This window comes from Borostomias antarcticus, assembly GCF_949987555.1.
Source record: "Borostomias antarcticus genome assembly, chromosome: 22".
NCBI lineage: Eukaryota > Metazoa > Chordata > Actinopteri > Stomiiformes > Stomiidae > Borostomias > Borostomias antarcticus.
The window spans coordinates 10598256-10623116 of record NC_140255.1 but is presented as its reverse complement, the minus strand read 5'-3'; the positions used below and the strand labels follow the sequence as shown (position 1 = coordinate 10623116).

The 24861-nt window shown below is 43.2% G+C and overlaps 3 protein-coding genes across 3 annotated transcripts; 1 reads left to right on the top strand and 2 right to left on the bottom strand.

Annotated features, from left to right (window-relative positions):
• Positions 1 to 1843: 1843 nt before the first annotated feature.
• Positions 1844 to 6144, bottom strand: cript (cysteine-rich PDZ-binding protein). Its single transcript, XM_084455890.1, has 5 exons — positions 6043 to 6144; positions 5702 to 5767; positions 3617 to 3671; positions 3397 to 3500; positions 1844 to 2421 (listed from the first exon to the last, which is right to left on the bottom strand). The coding sequence occupies exons 1-5, from the start codon at positions 6056 to 6058 to the stop codon at positions 2357 to 2359; spliced, it is 306 nt and encodes a 101-aa protein (XP_084312016.1). The 5' UTR covers positions 6059 to 6144; the 3' UTR covers positions 1844 to 2356.
• Positions 6145 to 6241: 97 nt separating this feature from the next.
• On the top strand, positions 6242 to 14376 carry pigf (phosphatidylinositol glycan anchor biosynthesis, class F). Its single transcript, XM_084455887.1, has 6 exons — positions 6242 to 6341; positions 6484 to 6735; positions 6839 to 6930; positions 9578 to 9694; positions 12627 to 12735; positions 14114 to 14376. Exons 2-6 carry the CDS (start codon positions 6508 to 6510, stop codon positions 14225 to 14227), a joined length of 660 nt encoding a protein of 219 aa, XP_084312013.1. The 5' UTR covers positions 6242 to 6341; positions 6484 to 6507; the 3' UTR covers positions 14228 to 14376.
• A 7183-nt stretch (positions 14377 to 21559) lies between these two features.
• Positions 21560 to 23901, bottom strand: cox7a2l (cytochrome c oxidase subunit 7A2 like). The gene is made up of 3 exons (XM_084455889.1): positions 23765 to 23901; positions 22773 to 22907; positions 21560 to 22023 (listed from the first exon to the last, which is right to left on the bottom strand). Exons 1-3 carry the CDS (start codon positions 23834 to 23836, stop codon positions 21883 to 21885), a joined length of 348 nt encoding a protein of 115 aa, XP_084312015.1. The 5' UTR covers positions 23837 to 23901; the 3' UTR covers positions 21560 to 21882.
• Between the last annotated feature and the right edge of the window lie 960 nt (positions 23902 to 24861).

Here is a 24861-nt window from a genome sequence, read left to right as displayed (position 1 = left end):
CATTCCCCCGAACCTTCACCCCTAACCCTTTACAGCAAACCGCCTGTAGGTCCAGATACCTGGTCAGTTTATTATCTACAACCTAACCTTATAGCCTTTTAGCGGAGGTTAAATCCAAAATGACTGAAGATCAGTGTCTGGAGCTGACTTCCTCCCCCAAACCTTACTGGTACCTAATAGCCGCTACAGAACAGAACATGTACTTTAGGCCCTTTACCTAGCCACAACTAGAAATGTCACAATGGTCTGACATTACATCTTGTAAATAATATAGATATTAAATATAGAACTTCAATATTCAGTGCAGTGTTTTCATGTGCACAGTGTATTTAGATGTTTGACATACTTGATTTTCCATCAGGTTATGATACAGTAAATTTATCAGTTTTATAGAATGAGGCATCAAACAGTGACTGACAAAAGCACTGGTCAATCAAGAGATCTGCTCTTATGCACTCTGTGAAATTAGCTCTGTTGCCAATGTAATTGATTGCTCGTCCCTATTCTGTATGTTATCATTGTAATCAGGGCGGCATTGAAAAAGAGAGCTTGTTCCCTATGTACCGTATAAAGGTTTCAATTCATCAATCAACATCATGTTCTGCTGTGTGTTCCTAAACTAATTTAAGTAAGTATTTCCAATTGTTGTGTCTGTAGTGGTTTGTTGTCATAATGAAGGCAAGTGCACAGTAAACATGTTGTCCCCCACCTATGATGCATGTTCTTTTGTGGTAATGAATATTTATTGAAGGTTAAAGAAGGCTGATTGACAGGCCCCTGAGTAGAATAGACTATACTTTTACTGAGACAGCAAGCATAGTTATTTATGTACAAAGCAAAATGCACTTGGCAATGGTCAAAATTAACTGTGGCAAGCTCCCCAGGTGGTGGGGACATGTGACGGACATGTTACCTGGAAATTATGCCATAGAAACAGACTTTATTTTAGGGGGTTCTTCATAAGAAATTACCTAGAAATGACTTGGAAATTACGCATTAGGAACACACTTTATTTTAGGGGTCTGTTCCTGAGAAATTACCAAGAAATTACTAAGAAACAATCACCTTATTACAAATTAACTTATGATAATTCTCTCCACTTTACAAGGAGTTGTATCACCAAATACCACCTTATTACTAGTATATTACCACCTTAAAAACTTGATAATTGGCACCTTATTATTAGGAAATTACAGGGTAATTTCAACCTAGTTTCTAAGAAATTACTTGATAATTACCACCTTATTACTTTGAAATTATAAGGTAATTTAAACATTTTTTCTTAATAATTATCACCTTATGAGGAAATTACTAGGTAATTTCAACCTTATTTCTAAGAAATTACTAGGTAATTACCACCTTATTACTAGGAAATGACTAGGTAATTTCGACCCCCTAAAATAAAGTGTTACCTAGTTCACTATATCGGGAATACTACACAGGGAATAAGGAGTGAAGGGAATATGAGTGAACGAGGGAACGATTTCCAACACAGCTCTGGTCTTTTAGTAAGGTAGGTATTTGGCCACCTAGTGGTAGGCCCTCAATATTGCTAGGACACTGATTCTCACAGAATTCATTCATGTGTTAGATTGCCCTTATCAGGTGTAATTATTTTTAATCAAACATTCTCCCCAAAGAATCAAACACTGTTTTACTGTAGGGTACACAAAACAGACCAGGAATGTATGAGGTGGAATGTTATGCCTCAAAGTTTAACACAAAATTTACCAGCAAATAAACAAGCAATTGCAAATCAAAATATTTATTCAACTTAAAAATCACAGTATACAATATTTCACAAATAATTTTTTAAAAGAAATCCTGTATCAGTACAGGCAATAATTCTATTTTACTGTACCACGGAACAGTGTGGTCTGGAAAAGAGGGTGGAAAGTGGTGGTTTGCAACAACAGTGCTTGTCTGTGTATTGCTGCTGCAAGTCTTAGGGTCAGGGTTACAGGAGCAGTGTATAGTAGGGAGGGAAATACGTGCACATACACTAAACACTTCCCATCCCAGAAAAGCACAGGGAGTAAGATAGAACACAATCTTTCTCTCTTTGTAACGCGCACACACACACACACACACACACACACACACACACACACACACACACACACACACACACACACACACACACACACACACACACACACTTCCCCTACACTGAGCACAGTAAGGAACAGCATAAACTCACTCTCTCTCACACTCACACACACAATGAGAGTGAAAGAAACAACACGTTCAGCTGATTCTGTCTCTGCCATCAGTCTCAGAGGACTAGAGGAAAGCTGCTACAGGATAAAGCCACCACTCTTTCGTTCATCCCTCTCTCGACAGCCACAATGTGCAGTCAGACGGAGGTCTGTTTGTAGTTCTTGGTGTCCAGAACCTTCTTACCACACATGGCACAGATCCCTTGGCACAGAGGAATAAAGGAGAAGTACAGGATAAAGAAAAAGGAAGGAAGAACAAGGTAATTTAATCAGGAATATCAGTCTGGTCTGTGTACAGAATACCATTTCCTACCACTGATTAGGATTAAGGGGGCCACCATAGTCTAATTTGTCCCGCCATAGTCTCATAAATCAGTATTATTATAAATAATTATTTAGGCTACCGAAAGTATTTGACTTATAATAATAATATAAATAAAAGATTTCGAACGCTGTGGTGTTTTGTGCTGTGCAATAAGCTAATTCAAGCATATATCACTCCGTCAGCCAGCCAGCCCCTTCCTGTGTGCCGTATGCGCTCACTTACTCATACCAGCTCAGTGGCCTTGTGGTTAGAGTGTCTGCCCTGAGACTGGGAGGTCGTGAGTTCGATGCCCGGCCGAGTCATACCAAAGACTATTAAAAAAAAAAAGGTACCCATGGCCATGGCACTCAGCATCAAGGGCTGGAATTGGGGGGCTAAATCACCAAATGATTCCCGAGCGCGGCACCGCTGCTGCACTGCTCCCCCATGAGATGGGTCAAATCCCCTGGGAGAACTAATTTCACCACCCTCAGGTCGGGTGTGTGACAATCATGGGACTTTAAAGTCGCACAGAAATGAAAAAAGCATTCTGTTCCATTTTGGTTCACATAATTGGTCATAGTGTTCACATATTCAACGAAGTATGCCAAAAAAATTACAAATTTTGTTACAAAATTTTGTTGTAATCTTATATCAAAGTATATAATTTCTTACTTCCTGGAAAATGGTAGGTCACATGCAATTACGACACCAGGTACCTTAGATTTTAGGCCAATAATCTCACGACATTCACCCATCAATCAACGCTATCCTTCTATCGAATGTCTAAACATCACATTACACATCAAACAAAACAATAGTATTTTAATGTCGAGCCCTGTGTGTGAAATCCTATCAGTAACAGTGTTATACCTTTCTTATAGGCGCACCCCTGGCAGTAGTGTGATCCAGACTGGTGGACGGAGCTCTTGCAGATCCTGCAGATGGCAAAGCCTGACTTCCCATACGGATCAAACCTAAGACGACAACATAGCACACATGGTAATGTATCCTCGCCATGTATCACAGAATGACATGCATCATGCCCGTTTCAAATCAAATGGTGACGTACACCACCAGGTCTCTATCTCACCTGGCTTTTTTGGATGTCAGGGCCTTGTTTTCATTCAGTTTCCTCCCACCACCCTCTAGTGTGAACACAAAACAAAACATCAGAAAATGGCAAACAGTTCATCCACAGCTAAGAGTTTAAAACAAGTTAAAACCATCAGTGCTTGACTTGGGCCAGAGCTGTCCAGAGTGCATTACCTGCACCTCAGATTTTGGGGAAATGCATAGCCTACCTATTCCTCTGTAAAATTGTTTTTGCTGGTAGTTCTGGGTTTTGACCACCCGATGCAGCAACAATTAAGACAATATACACTGTATGGACAAAGGTATTGGGACTCTATCACCATTACACCTACATGAGCTTTTATGACATCCAATTCAAAATTCATAGGCATTAATATAGAGTTGGTACCCCCTTTGCAGCTATAACAGCTTCCACTCTTCTAAGCTTTCTATAAGATTTTGGAGTGTGTCAGTGGGAATTTTTGCCCATTCATCCAGAAGAGCATTTGTGAGATCAGACACTGATGTTGGACGAGAGGGCCTTACATCACCAAGCACAATGCCAAGTGTCGGATGGAGTGGTGTAAAGCACGCCGCCACTGGACTCTGGAGCGGTGAAAACGTGTTCTGTGGAGAGACGAATCACGCTTCTCTATCTGGCAGTCAGATGGACGAGTCTGGGTTTGGCGAATGCCAGGAGAACGTTACCTGCCTGACTGCATTGTGCCAACTGTAAAGTTTGGTGGAGGAGGGATAATGGTCTGGGGTTGTTTTTCTGGGGTTGGCCTCGGCCCCTTATTTCCAGTGAAGGGAAATGTTAATGCTTCAGCTTAACAAGACATTTTGGACAATTCTATGCTTCCAACTTTGTGGGAACAGTTTGGGGAAGGCCCTTTTCTGTTCCAGCATGACTGTGCCCCAGTGCACAAAGCAAGGTCCATAAAGGCATGGTTGGGTGGTTGGTGTGAAAAAACTTGACCGGCCCACACAGAGCTATGTCCTCAATCCCATTGAACATTTTTGGGATGAACTAGAACGGAGATTGCGAGCTAGGCCCTCTCGTCCAACATCAGTGTCTGACCTCACAAATGCTCTTCTGGATGAAAGGGCAAAAATTCCCAGAGACGCACTCCAAAATCTTGTCAAAAGCCTTCCCAGAAGAGTGGAAGCTTTTATAGCCGCAAAGGGGGGACCAACTCCATATTAATGCCTATGAATTTAGAATGGGATGTCATAACAGCTCCTTTAGGTGTAATGTGTAGGTGTCCCAATACCTGTGTATTTGAGGGGGGAAAAAGTCACCTGGGGGGGGGGGGGGGGGGGGATTACCCATTGATCATGAAATCAAGCATCTGTACACCTCCTGACACACTAGTAGGTCAGATATTTGAGATCCTATTCCTATTCTGTGATTGCTGCTGATCTCAATTGTGATTAATATTTACAATCTAGTCATTTAACAGATGCTTTTATCAAAATTACTAATATTTATTAATTACATGAATTGTCTAGAGTAAGTAAACAGACTGTATATGAGTCAGTCAGTAAAGCCTTCTATCTATATCTATATCAAAATATATATATATATATAGCTACCCGATAAAAGACTTTACATGTGACCCATTGCTACTGTATGTGGGGTGTGCGGGGGAGTCTCATGACACCATCCTGATCTTGCAAGCTCACATTCTGTTTCTCTATACGGATTAGTCTGGCCAGGCTCAACATAAAAATGCATTTGTGCTCCGATCAAAATGAACTCGGGTTAATCGGCATCCTATGAGAAACTGTTGGCAGCTATGGGCGTGGTTAAGATTGAAATTAATCTGACTGAAATTAAGTGCCTGCCCTTTTACCAAACAGTTTCCAATGATGACTTCCCAGATGGCTGTGTGTAACATTTACATTACATTTCAGTCAAGGCAATTTACAATAATTGCATTTAACAAACCTTGTACCTTTAGTGTTAACCTTGCATCAATTGTATGTATGTCACAAAAATAATGTAACCATTGCCTTAGGAAGGCCACATCGTGTTTCTACGTAGCCCTGGGTCAAATGCATATGTTAAAAAGCTGTATGAAAGATGTCATGCCATGGCTACCTGTGGTGTTCCTGGCTCCATCCTTCCAGGTGTCAGGCGTGATCACCTTGCCCAGTTTCTTTTCACCTAAAAGAAGGGTAAGTTCACTTTCAGCCTCGGACATTTTTGATAAGGGGACAAACGACTTTGGTTCCCTTCGAACCCAAATAGCTGTCCAAGGTCGGATGTGGTGAAAATGTCCCGTTGTCGTTGGCTAGTTACAGTAGTTAACGTTGACTAACCAGCTACATAGACTAGCTGGCTCAGTAGCTAGTAAGATCAGCACAGAAGAATCAAGATCAAGTATACATGTAAAGGAACCGAACATAGTAAACAGTTAACATCTAATTGTTATCTCTTACATTTTTCGCAAACCATTTTTCGTCTCAGAAACTGTCTATATCTGGAAACGATTTCAGCTTGTTAGCTAACTTGCTAATGTTGCAGTTCTTACTTGATGATGGTATGTAAACTTCCGGTTGGCTCTTCCGCCTTTTCGGTCTAGCGTCATAGGCCAAAAGGGGTTTGATTGGTTCACGGACCTGTCAGTCACTGTAGAGCCTGCGGGGACGTCTGACCTTGCGCAGTTGGCTTTGCTCATGTTTGCGGAAGAGTCTCGTTGAATGGAGACGTTCATGTCTCATTGAAATATTGGAAAACGGTAACAATACTAATCAAAATAGATTGATTTTGCGAGGAGTATGGTGACGTATTAACTGGAAATTGTTAGGTCAGGTTCACGTTAAAATTATCACGCTAACTACGGTTATTAAAAATGATGTTGCTCATTGTTTCTCGTACAGGTGTCTGGACTTCTTGTCGGCATCATGTGGGACCATGAGATCAGAGCCATGGCGTCCTCGCACGCTATTGTCGCTTCCTCGGTGTTCATGGCCACCGTATCACCTGCGGTAGTCGTGCAGGGGTTCTCGGTGTACAGCACGCACCTGTTATGGCTGTACTCTGTGGCCGGGGCGGTGGCAGTGGTAAACATCGCTGTCTTCTGGCTACTTGGAATCAGCCCACCCACCAAGAAGCACACGTTGAGTTACAAGGTATGAGTTACTGCAAATGGGAAGGTTGCAGATCCTACCACTGTTTCACATTTAGTAAGGCTATCTCCACATAATCTTGGATGTCCCTTCTTCTCTCTTTTAGATGTCTAGGTTGGTGCGCTCCTGTCTCTACCTCCTCCTCTCTTGTCTCTTCTTCCACACTGTGGTAGTCCTCTATGGAGCACCGCTTCTGGAGTGAGTATTGCATGTGTATTCGTGTGTGTGTGCGTGTGTGTGTACGCGCACACGTGTGTGTGTGTGTGTGAGAGAGTCACGGTGAGTCTGTGGCCTGGGTTCCACGGCAACGTTTCGAGAACGAGAATGACAACGGAACGAGAATGACCTCCAAGTTACACGGAACGTTTCATGAGCGCTGCCAGAAGTTATCAGGGTTACATGGAAACGATATCATAACACCTTTTGCTACACTGAGCCTGTGCATGCCTGTAAACAAACCCTGACAATAATTGGTTTTGAATGCATTTATTTAGGGCTGCCTGTCTTCAACCAAAGGAAATCTTTCTTACAGGCTTACATTTCCAAATAAGGGTGTATTCCTTAGTTAACAATTAACTAGTAGGCTTAATTCATTATTCAGCATCAGTTGTATTGGCCGGGTTTCCCGATAAAGAACCTTCTTAAGGAGTTAAGAAGGCTCCAAAGAAGAGGTCGCTAAGACAGAGCCTTAAGAAGAGAGTGTTTCCCGAACGTCTTCTTTGAGTTCTTCTTAAGGTCCATCTTAGCGCCGCGCTTAAGCTTCTTTACAGGAGCTGTCCACCACCTCGGTACTGAAAACAAAACAATCAATACCAGGCTAATCGATTGTTCCACGTAATTCCATGCTCCCAAATGAAATTCTGATGTAACAATTGGCGTCCTACTTACCCCTATCAATAAAATCACGCTAAAAATGAACACGGGGAAATGAGGCACCCGAACGTGATTATAATACTAATTGCGAACTGAATCCACACATCTCCCATTCTCTGTTCTGCCTACCTATTCTATGTAGGATAACGTTATGTCCCATTAATTTGCAGTCTGTTTGTAATGTGCTAAACAAATAAAGTAGCATTGCTATTTACAAATTACAAATTTACCCGTGACAGGCCTACTGTAGTTCCCCCACACGCAGCAGAATGTCTGAAAACATCCACTGATGCAAAGAATGTCAAATAACTTGGATTAAAATCTGATAAATAAGTAAATTAAAACATAAAATGAAATATAACATTACATGATGCCGTGACCCTAACAAACATAATGGGGAAAATAGATAAGCAAAAAGAGCAGGAGTTGAAGCCATGTCCACCAAATATCAACAGCTCACCTACAGTATGCATGGGACAATGCGAGACCTTGTGACAGGTAGGATAGAAATAATAGGCCACAAATGACACATTCAAGATGGCACAACAAACTGCATGTAGCCTATAAGCAACAAAAAATGGCCCATCTGATAAGAGTATGAATACATCAAATCAAACGTTATTTGTATAGCACATTTCATACACAGAGGCAACACAATGCGCTTTACAGAGGGCAATGGGAAGGTGGGCATACAGTAGGTCCCACCCCTACATTTTCCAGAGGGAAGCAAAAAATAATAATTCACCCCGGGAACAGAAAAGTGAGCTGTAAAAATTCTTCCCTGACCTCTCTCAACAAGGCGATCGAGCAAGCTCCTGGAAAATGTTTGTCTATTGCCTAAGAACATATACAGAGCAGTAAACATGGGCTAGATACTTCATAAGAGAGACATGACTAAAAGGAGAGTGCACAAAAAGTTACAGAGAAGTTGCCTACATGGTAGGCCATTATGTGTTAGCTATCCCTGTAGTCTCTAATATGATATTTAAGTGAATCATATAACAAAGCACAGTAAGCACTTAGCAGAACAGGCTCATAGATAATGCCACAAAGCAGAGGTGGGGAAACAGAAAGCAGAGAGCCAAAGGTAAAAAAGGGGTAGGGTGGCTGGATAGGGACAGCTGACGACACAGAGTGGGAAGCTAGTCATGAGGAGGCAGGGGGCCTTTCCAGTAGCCATAAGGTGGACTTTTGGGCGAGGATGGGGGGGGGTATAAGAGTATAAGAAGGAGAGACACTAGGGATGAGGACAGGGTTAGTGGCTGTACTGGACATCCACAGCAGACACGGGGGTATCTATCAGACTCAGGGTGGTCTGCGGGTGACAGTGGGGCATCCACTGGACCTGGTTAGAAGGTAGGAGGGAGAGAGGCACTAGGGAGGGGGGAGGCAGAAAAGGGTTAGTAGCATGCAGAGCTATAAAAGCAACACAGATATTAAAACAGAACATGTCAGTTGCAGGGCAATCAGCATCTGTATTCACATCTAAATATACACACAGTGCATAACAGAATATACACCAATGTATACAGAGGATTCACAAGCAGGCTAGGCCTACATGGCCAACCCGTGGTGGCCTGCAACCCAATGCACCAATTCCCCGTTGCTCGTGTGTGTGATGACAAACAACAGGTGTATCCAAGTGGCAATCACATCCAATCATGCACAGCTATTGGTTAATGCAGACTATGGTGTATGATGATCCGGGGGTAGTTGCACACATTTGAGAACACACACAGCACTACATGAAACAACAACCTAGCAACCGCTCTGCCCAAGACAATTGCGATTGGTTTAAAGAAATACAACAAAATACAAATAAATACAATCATTTCCCCCCTTCTCCAAATGGTAATGAGTGCAGCCAGACCTCTCCAGCACTGGCGCAGCGTAAACGAAGTGTGGAGATAGGTCTGGCTATGCGAGGCTCGTGTTTAAGTGACTGTGTCGCTAAATTGTGTGTTTGTTTTAGGTCTGCCTTGGAGACATTCTCTCTGGCAGTGTTGCTGACCACTCTCACCACACTGAGGTGTTTGTGTGTCCTCGGCCCCAACATCCAAGCCTGGATACGAGTATTCAGCAGACATGGGTGAGACCTCTTCCTTTGTCCATTGCACATCCATAAGCTTTGTTGTATTATATAATTGAAACCCTCATAAATTCACACCTTCCCACACAAATCTCTGGTGCTGGTCCTGTTTTCCTGACAGCTTTGTCCAAGTCAGGCACTATCTATATTCATGTGACTTCCTCTACTCCAAAATCCTTGGATTTAGTCTATTACAGTCAATCAATCAACTTTTATTTCAGACTCAGGTTGGTCCATAAAAACACAGTACAGAACAAACAATACAGGGAACGTAAAAAGCATATTATGCATCAGCAATACACACAGGCTCTTAAGAAGAAACCTGACAATACTTAAAAAACATACAGGCTTTGGGTCCAGTGTTTCCAGAAGCATGATGAATACCTTGTATCACTCTGTGTTATGTCAGTTAAAACAGTTATAATCACATGCTTTGACTCTATCAGTCTACACATAAATCTATACATACAATTTCTCAATACAGCATGAAAGGTGGGTACATTGTTTGACACAAACATTTCACTTGCACTAGTCCACCTGGGGAGTTTGAGCAGAATCCTGAATGTGTCATTGTATGCCCCCTGAAGTTTTCTCATTCTCATCTTGCTATAGCTACACCACATGTGGGCTGTATACAGTGGAGTACAGTAGGTTCTAAATAATGCTATTTTTATGTCATCAGTACACATGTGGAATTTACGTGTCAGCATGTTGGCTTGCCCATACAGTTTACCGCACTGTCGCTGAACATCATCATCATCACAAAGATCATCCCTTATGATGTGACCCAGATATTTAACCTTCCTCACTACATCCAGCACCTCCCCTGCCAATGAGAAAGAGGGAAAGGAGAGTTTCTTATCCTCCTTGGTTCTAGCGATCATTACCACACTCTTTTTGGAGTTGAATCTAATGTCATACATCATGCCATATCTGGAGCATATTCTGAGTAGCTGTTGTAAGCCAGCGCTGTATGGTGACAGTGCCACCAAGTCATCAGTGTACAGCATATGGTTAATGACACTATCCCCCACCACACAGCCAGTTCTGCACTCATTCAACTCTGGTCAGTTGGATGTCAAGTGGATGTACTCTTACCCCACCTGGCTTGCATGGTTTGGTTAGAGTACCAGTACTGTAAAATCCTTATTAAGTATGAGGGGACACCTCGCTCTTGGAGCTTTACAAACAGTTTACAATGACGGATGCGGTCAAAAACGTTTGATGCATCCAAGAAGCACATAAATAGTGGTGTTACATCTTCTGTACTTACTGACAGTTTCCTTAAGTGCGTAAATACATAAATCAGTGCCATGTTTATTCTTAAAGCCAAACTGATTGTCAGAAGATATTATGTATTATTTAAGCCTATCCATAAGGATGCCTTTTAGTACCTTGGATAGTATACTTGCTAGTACAATTGTCCTATAGTTTTCTATACTACTTAATTTACCTGTTTTATTTTTAACTGCTGGCACCAACAGGACAGAACACGGATCCAGGCAGTATTCCATGCATCAGTAGACCAGAAAAGCACATAGCAAGAAGCACTGAAGTTCTATGGCTAGCATACTTCAGATGTTCTGCTGTTATTTGGTCCTGCCCACAAGTTTTGTTAATTTTCCTTTTCTCGATAGCATAGCACATTTCCTCGGGTCTGATAACTACACCATCACTGTGAGATATCTCACCTATATTAAACACGTCACTTTTAACACAATTAAAAAATATTCTAATAGATTTTCTTCCACAGCTCTGCAATATTTTCAGAGCAGTAATATCAACATCAATACTAGAAGGCAATGGCATCTTACTGTTATTAACCACCTTCACTTCCTTCCAGAGCTCATATATATTATTCTTCTGTAGCTTTTTGGCCATAGAGTTATCCCTCATGGCCTGCTCATTTCTTTTGATGTAACGTACAGCATACTTAAATCTGGCATTAGCCTGCATCTTCTGATCACATTCTGGGCCCTGCCTAGGTTTCCCTGCTAAAACCCAGCTTCTTTGGCCTCTACATGGAATTCATGGACATGCTCCTTCCACCCAGGTCTCACGTTATGTTGTTTTGACCCTTTTATTTCTGAGTGGTTCGCTGCCATCACTTAGACATTTCACAATTTTATCATACAATGTACACAGGTCACTCTTATGGCCTACATCCTTACAGTTCATATTTCCACACATAACAGCATCAACAGGTATATATACATATTACATAAGTGCACATCAGTCAGTGACTTAAAATATTGTAAGTCATCCTCTCTGAGCATTGCCCAGACCAGTTTCTCACTTGGTTCATGGCTATCATTACTGGTCAGCTCAGTTAAACCCTTGATATTTATAGACATTGATACAGGAATGTGATTGTTGTAGCCAGATCGTACAAGATTTGCTTACATGCCTCATAAAAACACCTTACATAGGACACAGTGTGCTTAAATTTACTACTGGGGATTCATTTCACACCCATCACTGTATTTTGTACCGAAACATGCTGGAAGATACTTCATCCGAGGGGTCCCCAGGGTTACGCAGGCTCTAGGACAAACTGCCTTTCATTTTAATGAACCAAATTCATGGAACATATGACAGAGATCTCTGAACATGGACTGTTAAATTGCATACCCATTTTAAAATACTGCTAGCTGAGATGTTTTCAGATTTTGTACATCTTTTGATTGAACATTTGTATGGTATTACTTTCCTCTAATAAACATTGCCCTAGTTGTCGCTTGTAATCATCATTATGTAAGCAGGGCTCCATTGAAAAAGGGACCTTGGTCTTAATGGACCCCTGCATAAATAAAACAAAGACTAACATTTTAATGAACTAACATTTAATAAGAATTCTCTTTTCATGCTCCCTGTCTTCACCTCTAATCCATCCATATTTCTACTCCTCTCCTATATTCATGTTTTTGTTCAGAGCCATGTCTGTATGGGACACATCACTCCAGATCACGGTGGCCTGCACGGTGGTGGGAGCCTGGCTAGGGGCTTTCCCCATACCCCTTGACTGGGACAGGCCCTGGCAGGTCAGTACATATGGGGCTTCTCCACTGTCATCCCGTACCGTATTGGAATCCATGCTCTCCCTTTATTTGTGCTTTCTCTACTGTCAACCTGTACCGGGCTGCAGTACCCATGTCAGCTTTAGTTCATAATCAGGGGTATAGTAGGTACGAAAGGTACTCAACATGCTGAAATTCAATACAGCAGACTGTGGATTTGTCAATGAAATCATCACAAAAATGTCAACCTATGTACCAACAGTGATTTTAAAAGCATAAGTAGACATGGGTGAGAGCTTTAGAGACCTAATAGTTTAAAGGTATCCAATGTTGTTTTTGACCACTAGTATGCACTCGAGAGCAAATTTGAGAAGGTGGTCCCCGAAAATCACATACTACGTCACGCCGAGCACATAATAGTGACGTTTCACACATCTTTGTTGTTTTCAAAACATTAGCTAAATATCATTTTGCGAAGAAATTACAAGGTAGGAAAGACATTCAAGTGATTCAACATGTTAATTGGACTACAAGGAACCATATAATCGAGGAATTTCGAGAATAAACAAAGAACGGATTGTTTTGATTCACGTTTCGTTGGGTACCTTTAAGCTGTTGTAAAATTGTTAGTATATCACTTAAATACGTTTTTATTATTTTTTGGGCAAGAAAGTAACCATGTAGATTTGCAATATGTGGTCAGTTTATCAAGATAACACCTGTTTAAATGTGCGGACCGGTTGTTTTCCTCTTCTGAGTAACGTTTGCATTTCCTGCTGCACCTTCACTGCCAACATCTTATTCCTAATATCACAATTTCATCAGTTCAGTGATCGCACTGTTTGTCTATTATCAGAATAAACCAACTCAACTGGAAATCCTGTGGTGCCGTTACATAACACAATGCAAGATCACCATAGCCATGAATGATACCGTTATGATTGATCGTTAACGTTTTTTAGGGGTGATAGTAAATAAATTAAATAATACAAATATTTTCGGTTCATCATGAAACTGGCAGGACATAAAGGCTACAGATATTGGCCCTCAAATAATTTTACAACTTGTTCCATTTAACGAAAAAGTACAGGATAGCTTCAAGTTCCTCCATGCTGTGTTGTCTCATGAGTATGGTTTAGGGGTTAGAGGTTAGCTGACTATATGTCACCATATGACACGTTACTCCTCCTACCTTCCTGACTGTAGCATCACAGCTCAGTTGTGTAGTGGAGAAGAGTTATGGGCCACTCAGTATGGGTCAGATACAAATGCTTGCCCGCCTGTACTGTACTGTGCTGTGCTGGTAAATAGAAAAGCTGCAATACACATACATTCATTTGTGTACTCACAAAATTGAGAATGGTTGTGTTTGAGTCCATTCTGTATCCCCTTCTTCCTGTAGGTGTGGCCCGTTTCCTGCAGTCTGGGAGCTGTCATTGGTTTTCTGACTGGCCTGGTCGCTGCCCCCGCCTGGATCCACTGGCACCGCAAACACCTTACCTACAAGAGCAAGTGACAGCTAAAAGAGTGTGTGTGTGTGTGTGTGTGTGTGTGTGTGTGTGTGTGTGTGTGTGTGTGTGTGTGTGTGTGTGCACACCCATTACTTTGACTTACCTGAATATCTATATATATATATATAACTCTGTGTTACTGTGTTCAGTTCCTCTCCTGCTACTGTATGACAATTATTATTAGTTTATAATAAAAAATACTTTTTTTTCCATTGTCAAAAGGGTCAAGTCTCCCTTTTTGTCACAATTAAACTCTCAGTTCAATAAAGGTTGTGTGTGTGTGTGTGTGTGCGTGCGTGCGTGCGTGCGTGCGTGTGAGATTTTATCAACTCGTGAGCTTGTGGTTACAGAGGGTTACTTGTTTGTGAGGAATGAATAATAAATCCAGACGAAGTCCTCCAGGAAGGAGGGTTGTTTTCGTTGTGTTGGTTCGTTCATCTTGGCAGGATTACGCTAAAACTACCTGACTGATTTTCCTGAGAGAAGAACCCATTACATGTTAGAGCAGATCTGAATCACAGGAGCCTGATCAGTGAATTATGTTTATTAATACTTCCAACCAACCACCAGAGGGGAGCAAAGCTCTTGGCAAAAACTTCATGACCATTACCCTTTTTGAAGGGTAGTGGATAGTTCCCATGAACGCAGAGACCAGTCAAACCCTAACCTTAACCTAACCTAAACCCTTCTTTCATGGGACCTAGTGTTTACCCTTTTGGAAGAATGGGAAACCTCAGATCTAGATCTGTTTAGCTGAGAAGTTTATATGCATTCATTTTGTGTTAAACCTCTAAAATTATTTTGCTATGTGTTTTTAATGTGTTCTGTGTACCGTACAAAGTCTTTGAGGACAGGTTTTCTAACTCGGAGTCTGTGGTGCATGCCCTCTGATTGTTTTGGAGGGAATGCCAAAGGCGGGGAGCAGCTGAGCAAAAGACCCGATCTCCCTAGAGTTCTGGGGGTATGAAGAAGCAGGCTGTTTCCAGATTGAAGATTGCAGGAGGAGTTAAGTGAAGTGAGGAGTTTAAGCTGCATTACCGCAGCACTGTGAGGGGTGGAAATACATTATCAAATATTGTCACCCACCTCGCCTCTGAGCTCTTGACTTCACAAGCAGGGAAAAACTATTTTGACAGTACGTGGTAAAAACACACCGCAAGAGAGTGAGCAGCTCTTAGCCTACCACACAGCGGGAGAGGTCTATTAAAAAGTCGGACATTACCTCATTTTGTTGATGGATGCTGGTGGTAGGCCATACTTAATTGACTAGAGGATGCTCCATTCACTCAGACTGCCATTGTTGCGCCAGGTAGGGTCAGCGCAGCCCGGCTAGGCAGTCTCACTGGGTCAGCTGAGGTAGCTAGACAGGTAGCTAGACACATTCACAAGCTCCAGAAGAACTGGGACGAGCATGTGAAGAAGCTCCAACTGCGGCGCAGAGAGATGCGCAGCCAAACCATCCTAACACAGGCCCTGAGCTCAGGGGGCCAGGCACACAGTCTGGAGGCCCCAGGGACAGGCCCTGAGCATAGGTGCCCAAACACACAGTCTGGAGGCTCTGTGTTGGATAGAAACCAGAAACTAGAGAAGCAGAATGCCGAGCAACTTACAAACCACGATTCCCTGATCAAGCACCAGAGAGTGCTCTCAAAACACAAGTTCCTCCAAACAGTCGCCTCTGAAAAGATCACGACACCCTGCAAGCAGACCACAGAACACTGCAAACAGAATTATTGTATATCTCTAGCAGACATCAAGTTCTTAAAAATGAGTAACCAGACTACCAATGAGCTGCCGCAATCTGGAGTCACACCAGCACGCCCTGCAGGAAAGCTGCACCACCTTGCTGGCAATAAATCAGTACTTGTGAGAAGACTACCGGTCTCTCAGGTCAGAGAAGCTGTCCCTCCTGAAGCAGCACCAGGCCCTGAAGGACTACAGTATTACACTGTTCACAGCCTTGCTATTCATCACCCTCTACTCTCATTCTACTGAATGACATAGGGAGTGTTCCAAAATCAGTTGTTGGGGGTGCAGTCCTGAGCTGAGTCCAGTGGACGTGCTGGGGGTTCCTCTAAGGGGGCAGAGAGTTCTGGAGTGGGGTGGGTCTCCACATGTTTGGCTTTCAAGTAGAAGAAGTCACTTCGTAATACTCCTGGATGTCTGAGAGGAGGTACAGGGATTGTTATAATGTCATGTCTATTGTATTCAATTTGGAACATGGACTACAAGGTTGTATAGTACCTGGTGCTTGAACATGAGGAGGGACACCACTGGGCTACCTACTGCTATCCTCTGCTATGGCTGGGGGAGGGTCAAATATGACACTCATGTGGCTTGTGGAGTCATTTCAATGGGATTCTGTCTCGCAGTGCAGCAGTAGTTCCAGGTAGAATGTGGATGACTGATAAGTCCCTGGTTTCATCTGTTCACACACCTCATTTCCTTTGCTGGTAGACCTGCAGGTGGTGCTGTGGGGTTGTATTAGTATGAACTGCTTGTGTGTGTGTGCGTGCGCGCATGTGTATGCGAGTAAGTAGATGAAAGTGTGTGTGCGTGTGTGTGTGCGCGCGTGTGTGCGAGTAAGTAGATGAAAGTGTGTGTGTGTGTGCGTGTGTGTGTGCGCGCGTGTGTGCGAGTAAGTAGATGAAAGTGTGTGTGTGCGTGTGTGTGTGCGAGTAAGTAGATGAAAGTGTGTGTGTGTGCGTGCGTGTGTGTGCGAGTAAGTAGATGAAAGAGTGTACAGACTGAGGGCAAGGATAGGAGAAAGTCGCTGAACATTAAGTTTATATGGTGAGGAAGAGAAGGTAAACTGGAAATGTAGAATACTTTTAAAGATGTACAATACTGACGAGGAGCTACACACACACACACACACACACACACACACCAGAGCTCATTGAGGCTTTCATCCATTCATCTCTTTCTCCAGGTTCATTCTCATTCCACTGCAGCACCTCAGGCAGCTGTAATGATGAAGCTTCATTCCAGTAACATTAATCTACCTGCTCCCCTGCCCCTCCACACACCCCACTTTAGTCAGTCCCAAGCTCCACCAGGGCGAGCTTTTCCTAGAATAACTCCCACACATCCTGACCAGGGCATACCGAGGAAGAGAGCCCAGATGCAGTGACAAGTAAGAAATTGATAGAAAAGAGACAACTCAACAGCTCCTCAGTGGGAAAATGGAACACTAATCACTACTTTGTGGACAGTTTGAGCCAATCTGCTCCAGCTATAACCACCCTCTGCAGATTCTTACTGTCTATATAAAATAAAGGAATAGGTGTATTATGTACATGCTATATCTATAAATAATCCTGGGGGGAGATATACTGTCATCTGTCGTATGCATTATGGTGATATTATATACACTAGATACTGTATGCTGCCACCATGTACACTAGATGTAGCGACACTATACACTAGCTAATGTCTTTCAGGTGCCGGATGGCCTGGGAGAAGAAGCTCTTCCTGAGTCTCCGTGCTCGCCATGTAGGTGCGGTACCTTTTCCCTGACCATAGCAGAGAGAACAGTCCATTGCCTGGGTGACTGGGGCCCTTCAGGATTCTGTTGGCCTTTGTCTTGCATCTCTTGGTGTCGATGCCATCAAGGTGAGGGAGTACAGTACCCCTGCAGCTGACCGTACCACTCTCTGTAGAGCCTTGACACCTTGGCCAAAGATTATCATTTCAAGTGGAGAAACATAAGGAAACGCTAAGTATGTGAGTGTGCAGTATGAATGCATCTGTGTGATGGTCAACATGGGTGTATGGAAACATACAGTATGCATATGTGGGTGGGTAGATACTGGTGTTGCTGTTGACAACTTATACTCTGCTGTGAGGGAGTTGGACCATTCACACACACATACACACACATAGAGTTCCACGAATGTAATCTCCTATTCAATCACACGCAACCTTATTTATTCATTATTTGCTTTCTGGCTAGGCTATTGAGGCAGTGCAGTGTTTTGAAAGGTAATTTGTTGTTGACCGATCCCCTGAAGAGTGGCCATACATTGAGTGTTAGTTGAGCTGCTCAGTCTCTGCCTTTGTTCCTCTGATCAGAGAATGAGGCAGAGAGACAGACAGAGAGACATGCTTGTATTACTAGCAGTTTGGATTATTTGAACACTCTCCTGTCTGGCCTACAAAAAAAAGTGATTAGTCAATGTCTGCACATATAACCCGAGGCTAGGCATGCATTATTGGCCTGATCAAACCCAATGGGGGCACTAGAGAGCTCATTTCCTGTTTAGGCCTAACCGCCAGGCCGATTTTTCCGAAACTTGGTATAATGGTACCAGAGCAAATGTTGCAATAAGCTGAGAAATATGAAGCAGATTGGCCCCAGGTCACAGGCAGGGTGTTCTAACGGCTGGAGGCATATGAACTGAAGGCTGCCTCCCCATGCCTCTTAGTCCTGGCTCTAGGAACCATTAAAAACTCAGTTCCAGAGGACCTGAGGGACCTACTAGGTGTATATTAAGCATATCTGATATGTATTTAGGTGCTTGATTATGTAAGGATTTATAGACTAATAAAATAATCTTAAAATCTGTTCTAAAACTGACAGGAAACAAGTGCAGTGATTTTAAAACTGGTGTGATGTGAGCCCTCCTTCTGGTCTTTGTAAGAACACGTGCTGCAGCATTTTGAATCAGTTGGAGTTGACTAATCACCTTTTTTGGTAGGCCAGACAGGAGTGTTACAATAGCCCAGCCTGCTACTTGCTACCTCCAAAGCATGCATTAGTCTTTCAGTATCAGTCTGGGAGAGAAAGTTTTCACCTTGGCAATGTTCCTTAGGTCCTTGTCACATTCTTTATATGGGCCTCGAAACTCAGGGCATTTCGTATTCAGTGACAGTGTTTTTAAGGGCACCGATAGTCCTTGTGGGACCCCACGTCATCTCAGTGTTTTTTGAGCTTTGTTCACCAAGGGCGACGAAAAACTCTTGGCCAGTTGCATTTGTCTTGAACCGGTCAAGGACTGGCCTGGAGAAGCCGACCCAGTTCTCAAGTCTTCTAACAAGGATATCATGATCTACAGTGTCAAACGCCGCACTCCACTCCAGGAGGACATGGACAGAGAGCTTTTTAAAGTCTGTATTTATTCCGAGGTCGTTGACAACCTTGACCAGGCATCATGATGCCTTTTCACTGTCTCTCTCCCCCTCTCCATTTTCTTTCTCTCCTTTTCTCCTTTCACTCACCAACTTCTCAGTATTCCTTCTTTCTGTCCCCTCTTAATATATTCCTTCCCCTTCCTCTCAGTCTCCTGTGCAGAGCAGGATGTGCTGAGTGTTGTTGAGCCCAGTTGGAGTGCCATTTTACTGGGAGGTTATGGCTCTCTAATGTCTCTCTCTGATTATGTCTCTGAGAGCAGGAACAAGGGTCACTTATTACAGATGGGGGTGCTCTAGTAGGCAGTCATGACTCACTCATTCACGTACAGTAAAGAGAGTACTAATGCAACATTCAACAAAGTGTCTGTGTGAATGTGTGGGTTTGACTGTGTTATCTGCTGATTTCACTGGGCCGGCTGTGGCTCAGGAGTTACTGTAGAGCGTACTGTAGAGCGTGTAGATGTACTGTAGAGTGTACTGTAGAGCGTACTGTAGAGCGTGTAGATGTACTGTAGAGTGTACTGTAGAGCGTACTGTAGAGCGTGTAGAGGTACTGTAGAGCGGGTTGTCCAATGACTGCAGGGTCGGCAGTACAAATCCCGGCTCCTCCTGTCCGCATGTCGAAGTGTCCTTGGGCAAGTCATTGAACCTCAAATTGCTCCTAATGAGCAGGCTAGCACCTTGCATGGCAGGTGCTGCCATTGCTGTGTGAATGGGTGAATGAGGCCATTGTAAAGCGCTTTGGATAAAAGCGCTATATAAGGGCAATCCATTTACAATTCCCAGGATAGAACAATTCCAATCAAGTTTCCAATCAGCAGACGACACCCCTAGGGATTCTCAAACTGTCCAGCTGGGAACCTCCCCCCAAACTATGTAATCAGCCAGTACACACATACATTAAGATGAAGGCTGGCAGTGGAGAAAGGTCATGTCATGAGTATATGTATCGCATTAAAGAGGTTATTTTGCATCTTTGATTAAAGTTGATTCCCTTGATACTGTTATTTGGACCAAATGAAAGATTCCAGTTATTGGATAGTATGGAATTCTCTTTTTCCCTTTCAGCAGCGGAATGTCTAGAAGCCAGCATGTGTCTCAGTAATGACACACGCGCTGCATACAGAGAGGAGCATCTGACATCACACCGGGCCCACACACACAAACAAAATGAGCGACTGCAAACCTTTGAGAGCCAAATGAGCAGCAGCTATGCACCAGAAGGGAATCTTCTTATTCACAGACACTCTGGCAGAGCTCATATACAGATTGGCTGCGTGCCCCGTTCAAAGCTGTCCGGATGTAAAGGACATACAGTATTTCATACATGTATCTATTCTGCCAATCACAAGGGAACTAGGGACTGTAAAGCTTAATTTATATTCAGCCGACAAGTGTGGTATGACAAAGGTCTGTCGACAGAAAAAAAAAAAAAAATTAGACCGATATTTAGCATTTATACTTCAGCGAAGTGTCTGATCACCTCCATGGTAACCAGACGTGTGGCTGATTGATCCATAGCAACGAACGTGCCTTCTATCTAGATATCCAGACAAGAAGCTCACCGAGGGGGTAATTGGGGGTAATTGGTGTCCGTTGGTGTTCTGACATCAAATTCGCCGCAAAGTATGAATGCTGTAGGGTTTGATTGATCATTTTATGAAATCCATTGACTTGTATTGAAGCGACCGTTGTAGATGTGTAGATCAATCCGCAGAGGGGATTCAGGAAGCGGAACTACTTACGGTAGCCATTGTTATTGTTTATGTTGCTAGGCTACCTAGTTTGCGGAGGTTTACACACGTATGTGCTGCGACTAAATAGTTCTATGCTAAATATTTTAAAAAGCCTTTCCAGGTGAACTAGAATCTTACTTTATGGCGAATTATATGTCAGAACGTCAACTAACACCTCAGTGAGTTTCTTGTCTTTGAAATTGAGAGTTTAACATGTTTTTTTTAATGATTTTTCACGATGCCCATCCACATCCATTGTATGACCAAAACGGTGGTAGAGCAATTATCAGACTTTCTCAAAAGTGCTAGTTTTGTCAACGTTTTGATCTGAACCATTGTATATGATCATAAGTAACCTTAAAACACCCCCAGCCAGGGTCATAGTTCCCCACTTGAAGAATGCTAACAAAGGCAAGAGAAACCCAAACTAGTTTTATGATTTTCAGTTTTACTATTTTTTTTTTATTGTTCATATTATGGATGCATCCTATATATTGTGTACAAATAAAACGGTAATAATTTATACCAATGTGATTTACTGCTGTCAACAGCATTCATCTCATCCATCATATTCATCATGGCTGTTGTTCCTTGGTGCCATCTCTCAGCCTTTAATATGTGGAAGGAGTAGGTGGATGATGTGATGGCTCAATAGGTGTTGTAGTGGATGATGTGATGGCTCCAGATGTGTTGTAGTGGATGAAAGATGGTGCCAGGGAAAAGCAGATGACAGGCTGGGTTGAGATTGGCCGGGTCGAGGCTGGGCAAGGTCGAGGCCAGGCTAGGAATGATTACTTGTTGCTGGGCTGGGCAGCAATGTAGAGGGCCATGAGACAGTAGAGAGCGCCCCCTACAGTAAGAGCCATGGTGGTGCGGTACAGCAGCCTGTCAGGAACACCGCGCTTCAAATGGACGGGGACACCATCTGATATCTGAGAGACACACACAGACAGACACACACAGAGACACACACCCAGTGAAAGCAGGAGGAGAGGAGTGAAGAAATTAGAAAGAGGAGAGCAGAAGTGGACATTAGTCCAAAAATCTGAGATTAAACACGAGGCAGATTGACGGTGCTGTAAGAACCAAAATGATTCAGGGCTCAGTAATATTACGTACCACCCTGTAATGTCCCACTGAGAAAGAGCACAAATCCAGCCAAGTCCAGTCCACGATTTCCAAACAACGGTGTGTGTGTCACATTTGCGTGCGTCTTCTTTTACAAGTAGCACCGGGCCACCTGCTACCAGTTCTACCGGCTGCCCACTATAGTCCAAGTGGTAATACGACAGATGCATGGGGTAGAACTGGTAATTATGCATAGTGGGTGCTACTTGTAAAAGAACAGCAAATGTGAAGCATGTGCCTTCCAAGAAAAACGACTCTGAGAACTTCCAGTGTGTTGGAAACGGTTGACCGATTATAAATTAGTTGCCTAAGCATGATGGTTGTCGTTTAGGATGCAAGAAATCTCGGTGCCAAGTGAGTGATGCGCATAGTAGGCCTTGGACATGGATACTTTGATGAACTATGTCTTTGTTTGGACATAGTGGACTGAACTTTGCCGATTTGGGCTCTTTCTCAATGGGACACAACAGGGCAGTAGTGTAATATCACTGGGCCCTGAATCAGGTCTTTGGAGGCCCTCAGATATTGTGTATTCCTCTGGGTCTCTCCTTACCTGGAATAGTCTCTGGAGGTCTGGCACCTTGTTGGCTCCCAGGTACTCTACCATGGCCCCCGCCTCTGACACCACCTTGGTGGGCGTGGCAAACACCATGGTGGGGGCTTCAGAGGGGATGCCAGGCCTCAGACCCTGAAACACACAACACACACAGAGCTCATATATATATATATATATATATATATACACACACACACACACAGACACACACACACACACACACACCTTCTTGCTGTGAGGCGACAGTACTAGGTACTGCGTCACTGTGCCGCACGTGAGCAATTTTGGGGTTCAGTGTCTTGCTCAAGCACACTTTGGCACAAAGCTGGGAGCTCGGATCGAACCAGCCGCTCTACCTCCTGAGCAACGTGCCACATTCAGCTGAATCAGGTGTGCTGGTGGTGGACTTTAACATGGAATAGCTAGAGTGCCTCAAGGAGACATCTGGGAACCAAACCTGTTCTTCTAGCCAGCTCACAAGATATCAATAACCTTTTGGAAATCAAGAAATTCTTGTGACTTTTTATAATTTGTACTTATTCTACTAATGTTATTTCATCTTTTTTACAAGCAAATAAACATGTACACACGACACAAATTTAGGACTGCACAACACATAGTTAGGACAGTATTTAACACCAGCAATGACAGGACTGGTTTAACCAAGAGAGACATTCTCAAGTGGCTGGCTGTAGTCATCGCATCGAATAGAGTTGAATAGTGCAGAGATCAGGATTAACCTACCACTAGGGTAAAATTAATCTACATTTGAAATTGCTTACATCTGCAAGTAGATTGGAAATGAAATGGAGATGATACACTACCAAATCTGGTCATATGTTAATAACAGTTGTAACAGAAGCAAAAGCAAGCTAATAGCATCATCAGCCATGGGGAGCAGCAGTTGCCAACGTTAGATACAAGGTCATCACAACGCCGGTAACTATATTACAAACCTCCACCCCGAGCAAGCCCGTTCCCATCCTCACCTGCGGGCTGTAGGCTGTGGCAGGAGCAGATCCCGTTAGTCTCTGAGTGAAGCCGCTGAATTTGTAATACATTTTATTGTAAGATGAAGGACAGGTGAAATGTTACAGCACGACACAAGCACAGACCCCAGTAAAAGGGCTTCCCTCAGTCACCGTCGATGAATAATGACGTACTAGCTGACATCTAGATGCCCCTCCCCCGCCCATTCAAAAAAGAATGAAACAGCTGGAGCCTGGAGCGGTCCTATTTCTCTAAGTAATCCGAAGGGAAGCATTTCAGCCGACGATTTATTTGGTAGACTTTGGCACCTGTAAAACACATTTTGCTGTAAGGGATTAACCACACCAGAAATATAGGCTACTTGTGGAATTTCATTCTAAAATCATACCTAATTATTTTTGTGCATGGCTGTAAGCCAGCACCGAGGATAGCGTTTGTCACTTCCTCCCTCCCGTCAATGTTGACCTGCATTTCTCTGTTGGCACCACAAGAGGCAGTAGTCCCAGCCAGTGTTGTGCACGAACGCGTTCAAAATAACGACGTTCGTGCGTTCGTTCGTTTCACAGGAGAACGGTAACGTAACGAGCCTCTCTTTTAGGGTTAGTTCCTTGTAACTGAACGAGTTCATCCTGAAGCTAGTGAACGACCGAACGAACGCCTAATAATTGCGTTCTTTTATCATGTTTTGTCCAGTGATGTCCACACAATATTGTGAAACTTCTTGTGTTGCCTGATTTGCAATTTATGCAACTTTTTGGGCGTCACCGGTCAGAATGAGCTCAGAGCACCGACGATTCTAAGGGGGGTACGTCCAAATTTGGCAACCCGAATCATTACATCCTCAACAAGTGCCAACTTGCTGCTAACGTTAGCCCATAAAACGGTCCCATGGACGGCATCCAACGAGGACCCAACTGACGGGGCAAAGTGTGAATATTTAAGTGAGTTGCTCAGATCCTCAGCCTTCATTATAGTTCTCACCTGTGTTTTGTAATTTGTTGTATTTTTGAACTGCTGATGCACAAAGGTTCAGGCAGTATAAATAAATGTTGCATCTACAGTGTGCCTTTGCTATATCTCTTGTTTCGCTATCTAC

Coding starts and splice junctions, on each gene's coding strand:
- cript (XM_084455890.1), bottom strand. Junction 3,672..5,701: donor TGGAGCCAGGAACACCACAG/GTAGCCATGGCA, acceptor TGTTCACACTAG/AGGGTGGTGGGAGGAAACTG. Junction 2,422..3,396: donor GGGGTGCGCCTATAAGAAAG/GTATAACACTGT, acceptor CTCTGTGCCAAG/GGATCTGTGCCATGTGTGGT.
- pigf (XM_084455887.1), top strand. CDS start 6,508: ATGTGGGACCATGAGATCAGAGCCATGGCGTCCTCGCACGCTATTGTC. Junction 6,736..6,838: donor AGCACACGTTGAGTTACAAG/GTATGAGTTACT, acceptor TCTCTCTTTTAG/ATGTCTAGGTTGGTGCGCTC. Junction 12,736..14,113: donor ACTGGGACAGGCCCTGGCAG/GTCAGTACATAT, acceptor TTCTTCCTGTAG/GTGTGGCCCGTTTCCTGCAG.
- cox7a2l (XM_084455889.1), bottom strand. CDS start 23,836: ATGTATTACAAATTCAGCGGCTTCACTCAGAGACTAACGGGATCTGCT. Junction 22,908..23,764: donor CCACAGCCTACAGCCCGCAG/GTGAGGATGGGA, acceptor TGTGTGTTTCAG/GGTCTGAGGCCTGGCATCCC. Junction 22,024..22,772: donor ACCTCCAGAGACTATTCCAG/GTAAGGAGAGAC, acceptor TGTGTCTCTCAG/ATATCAGATGGTGTCCCCGT.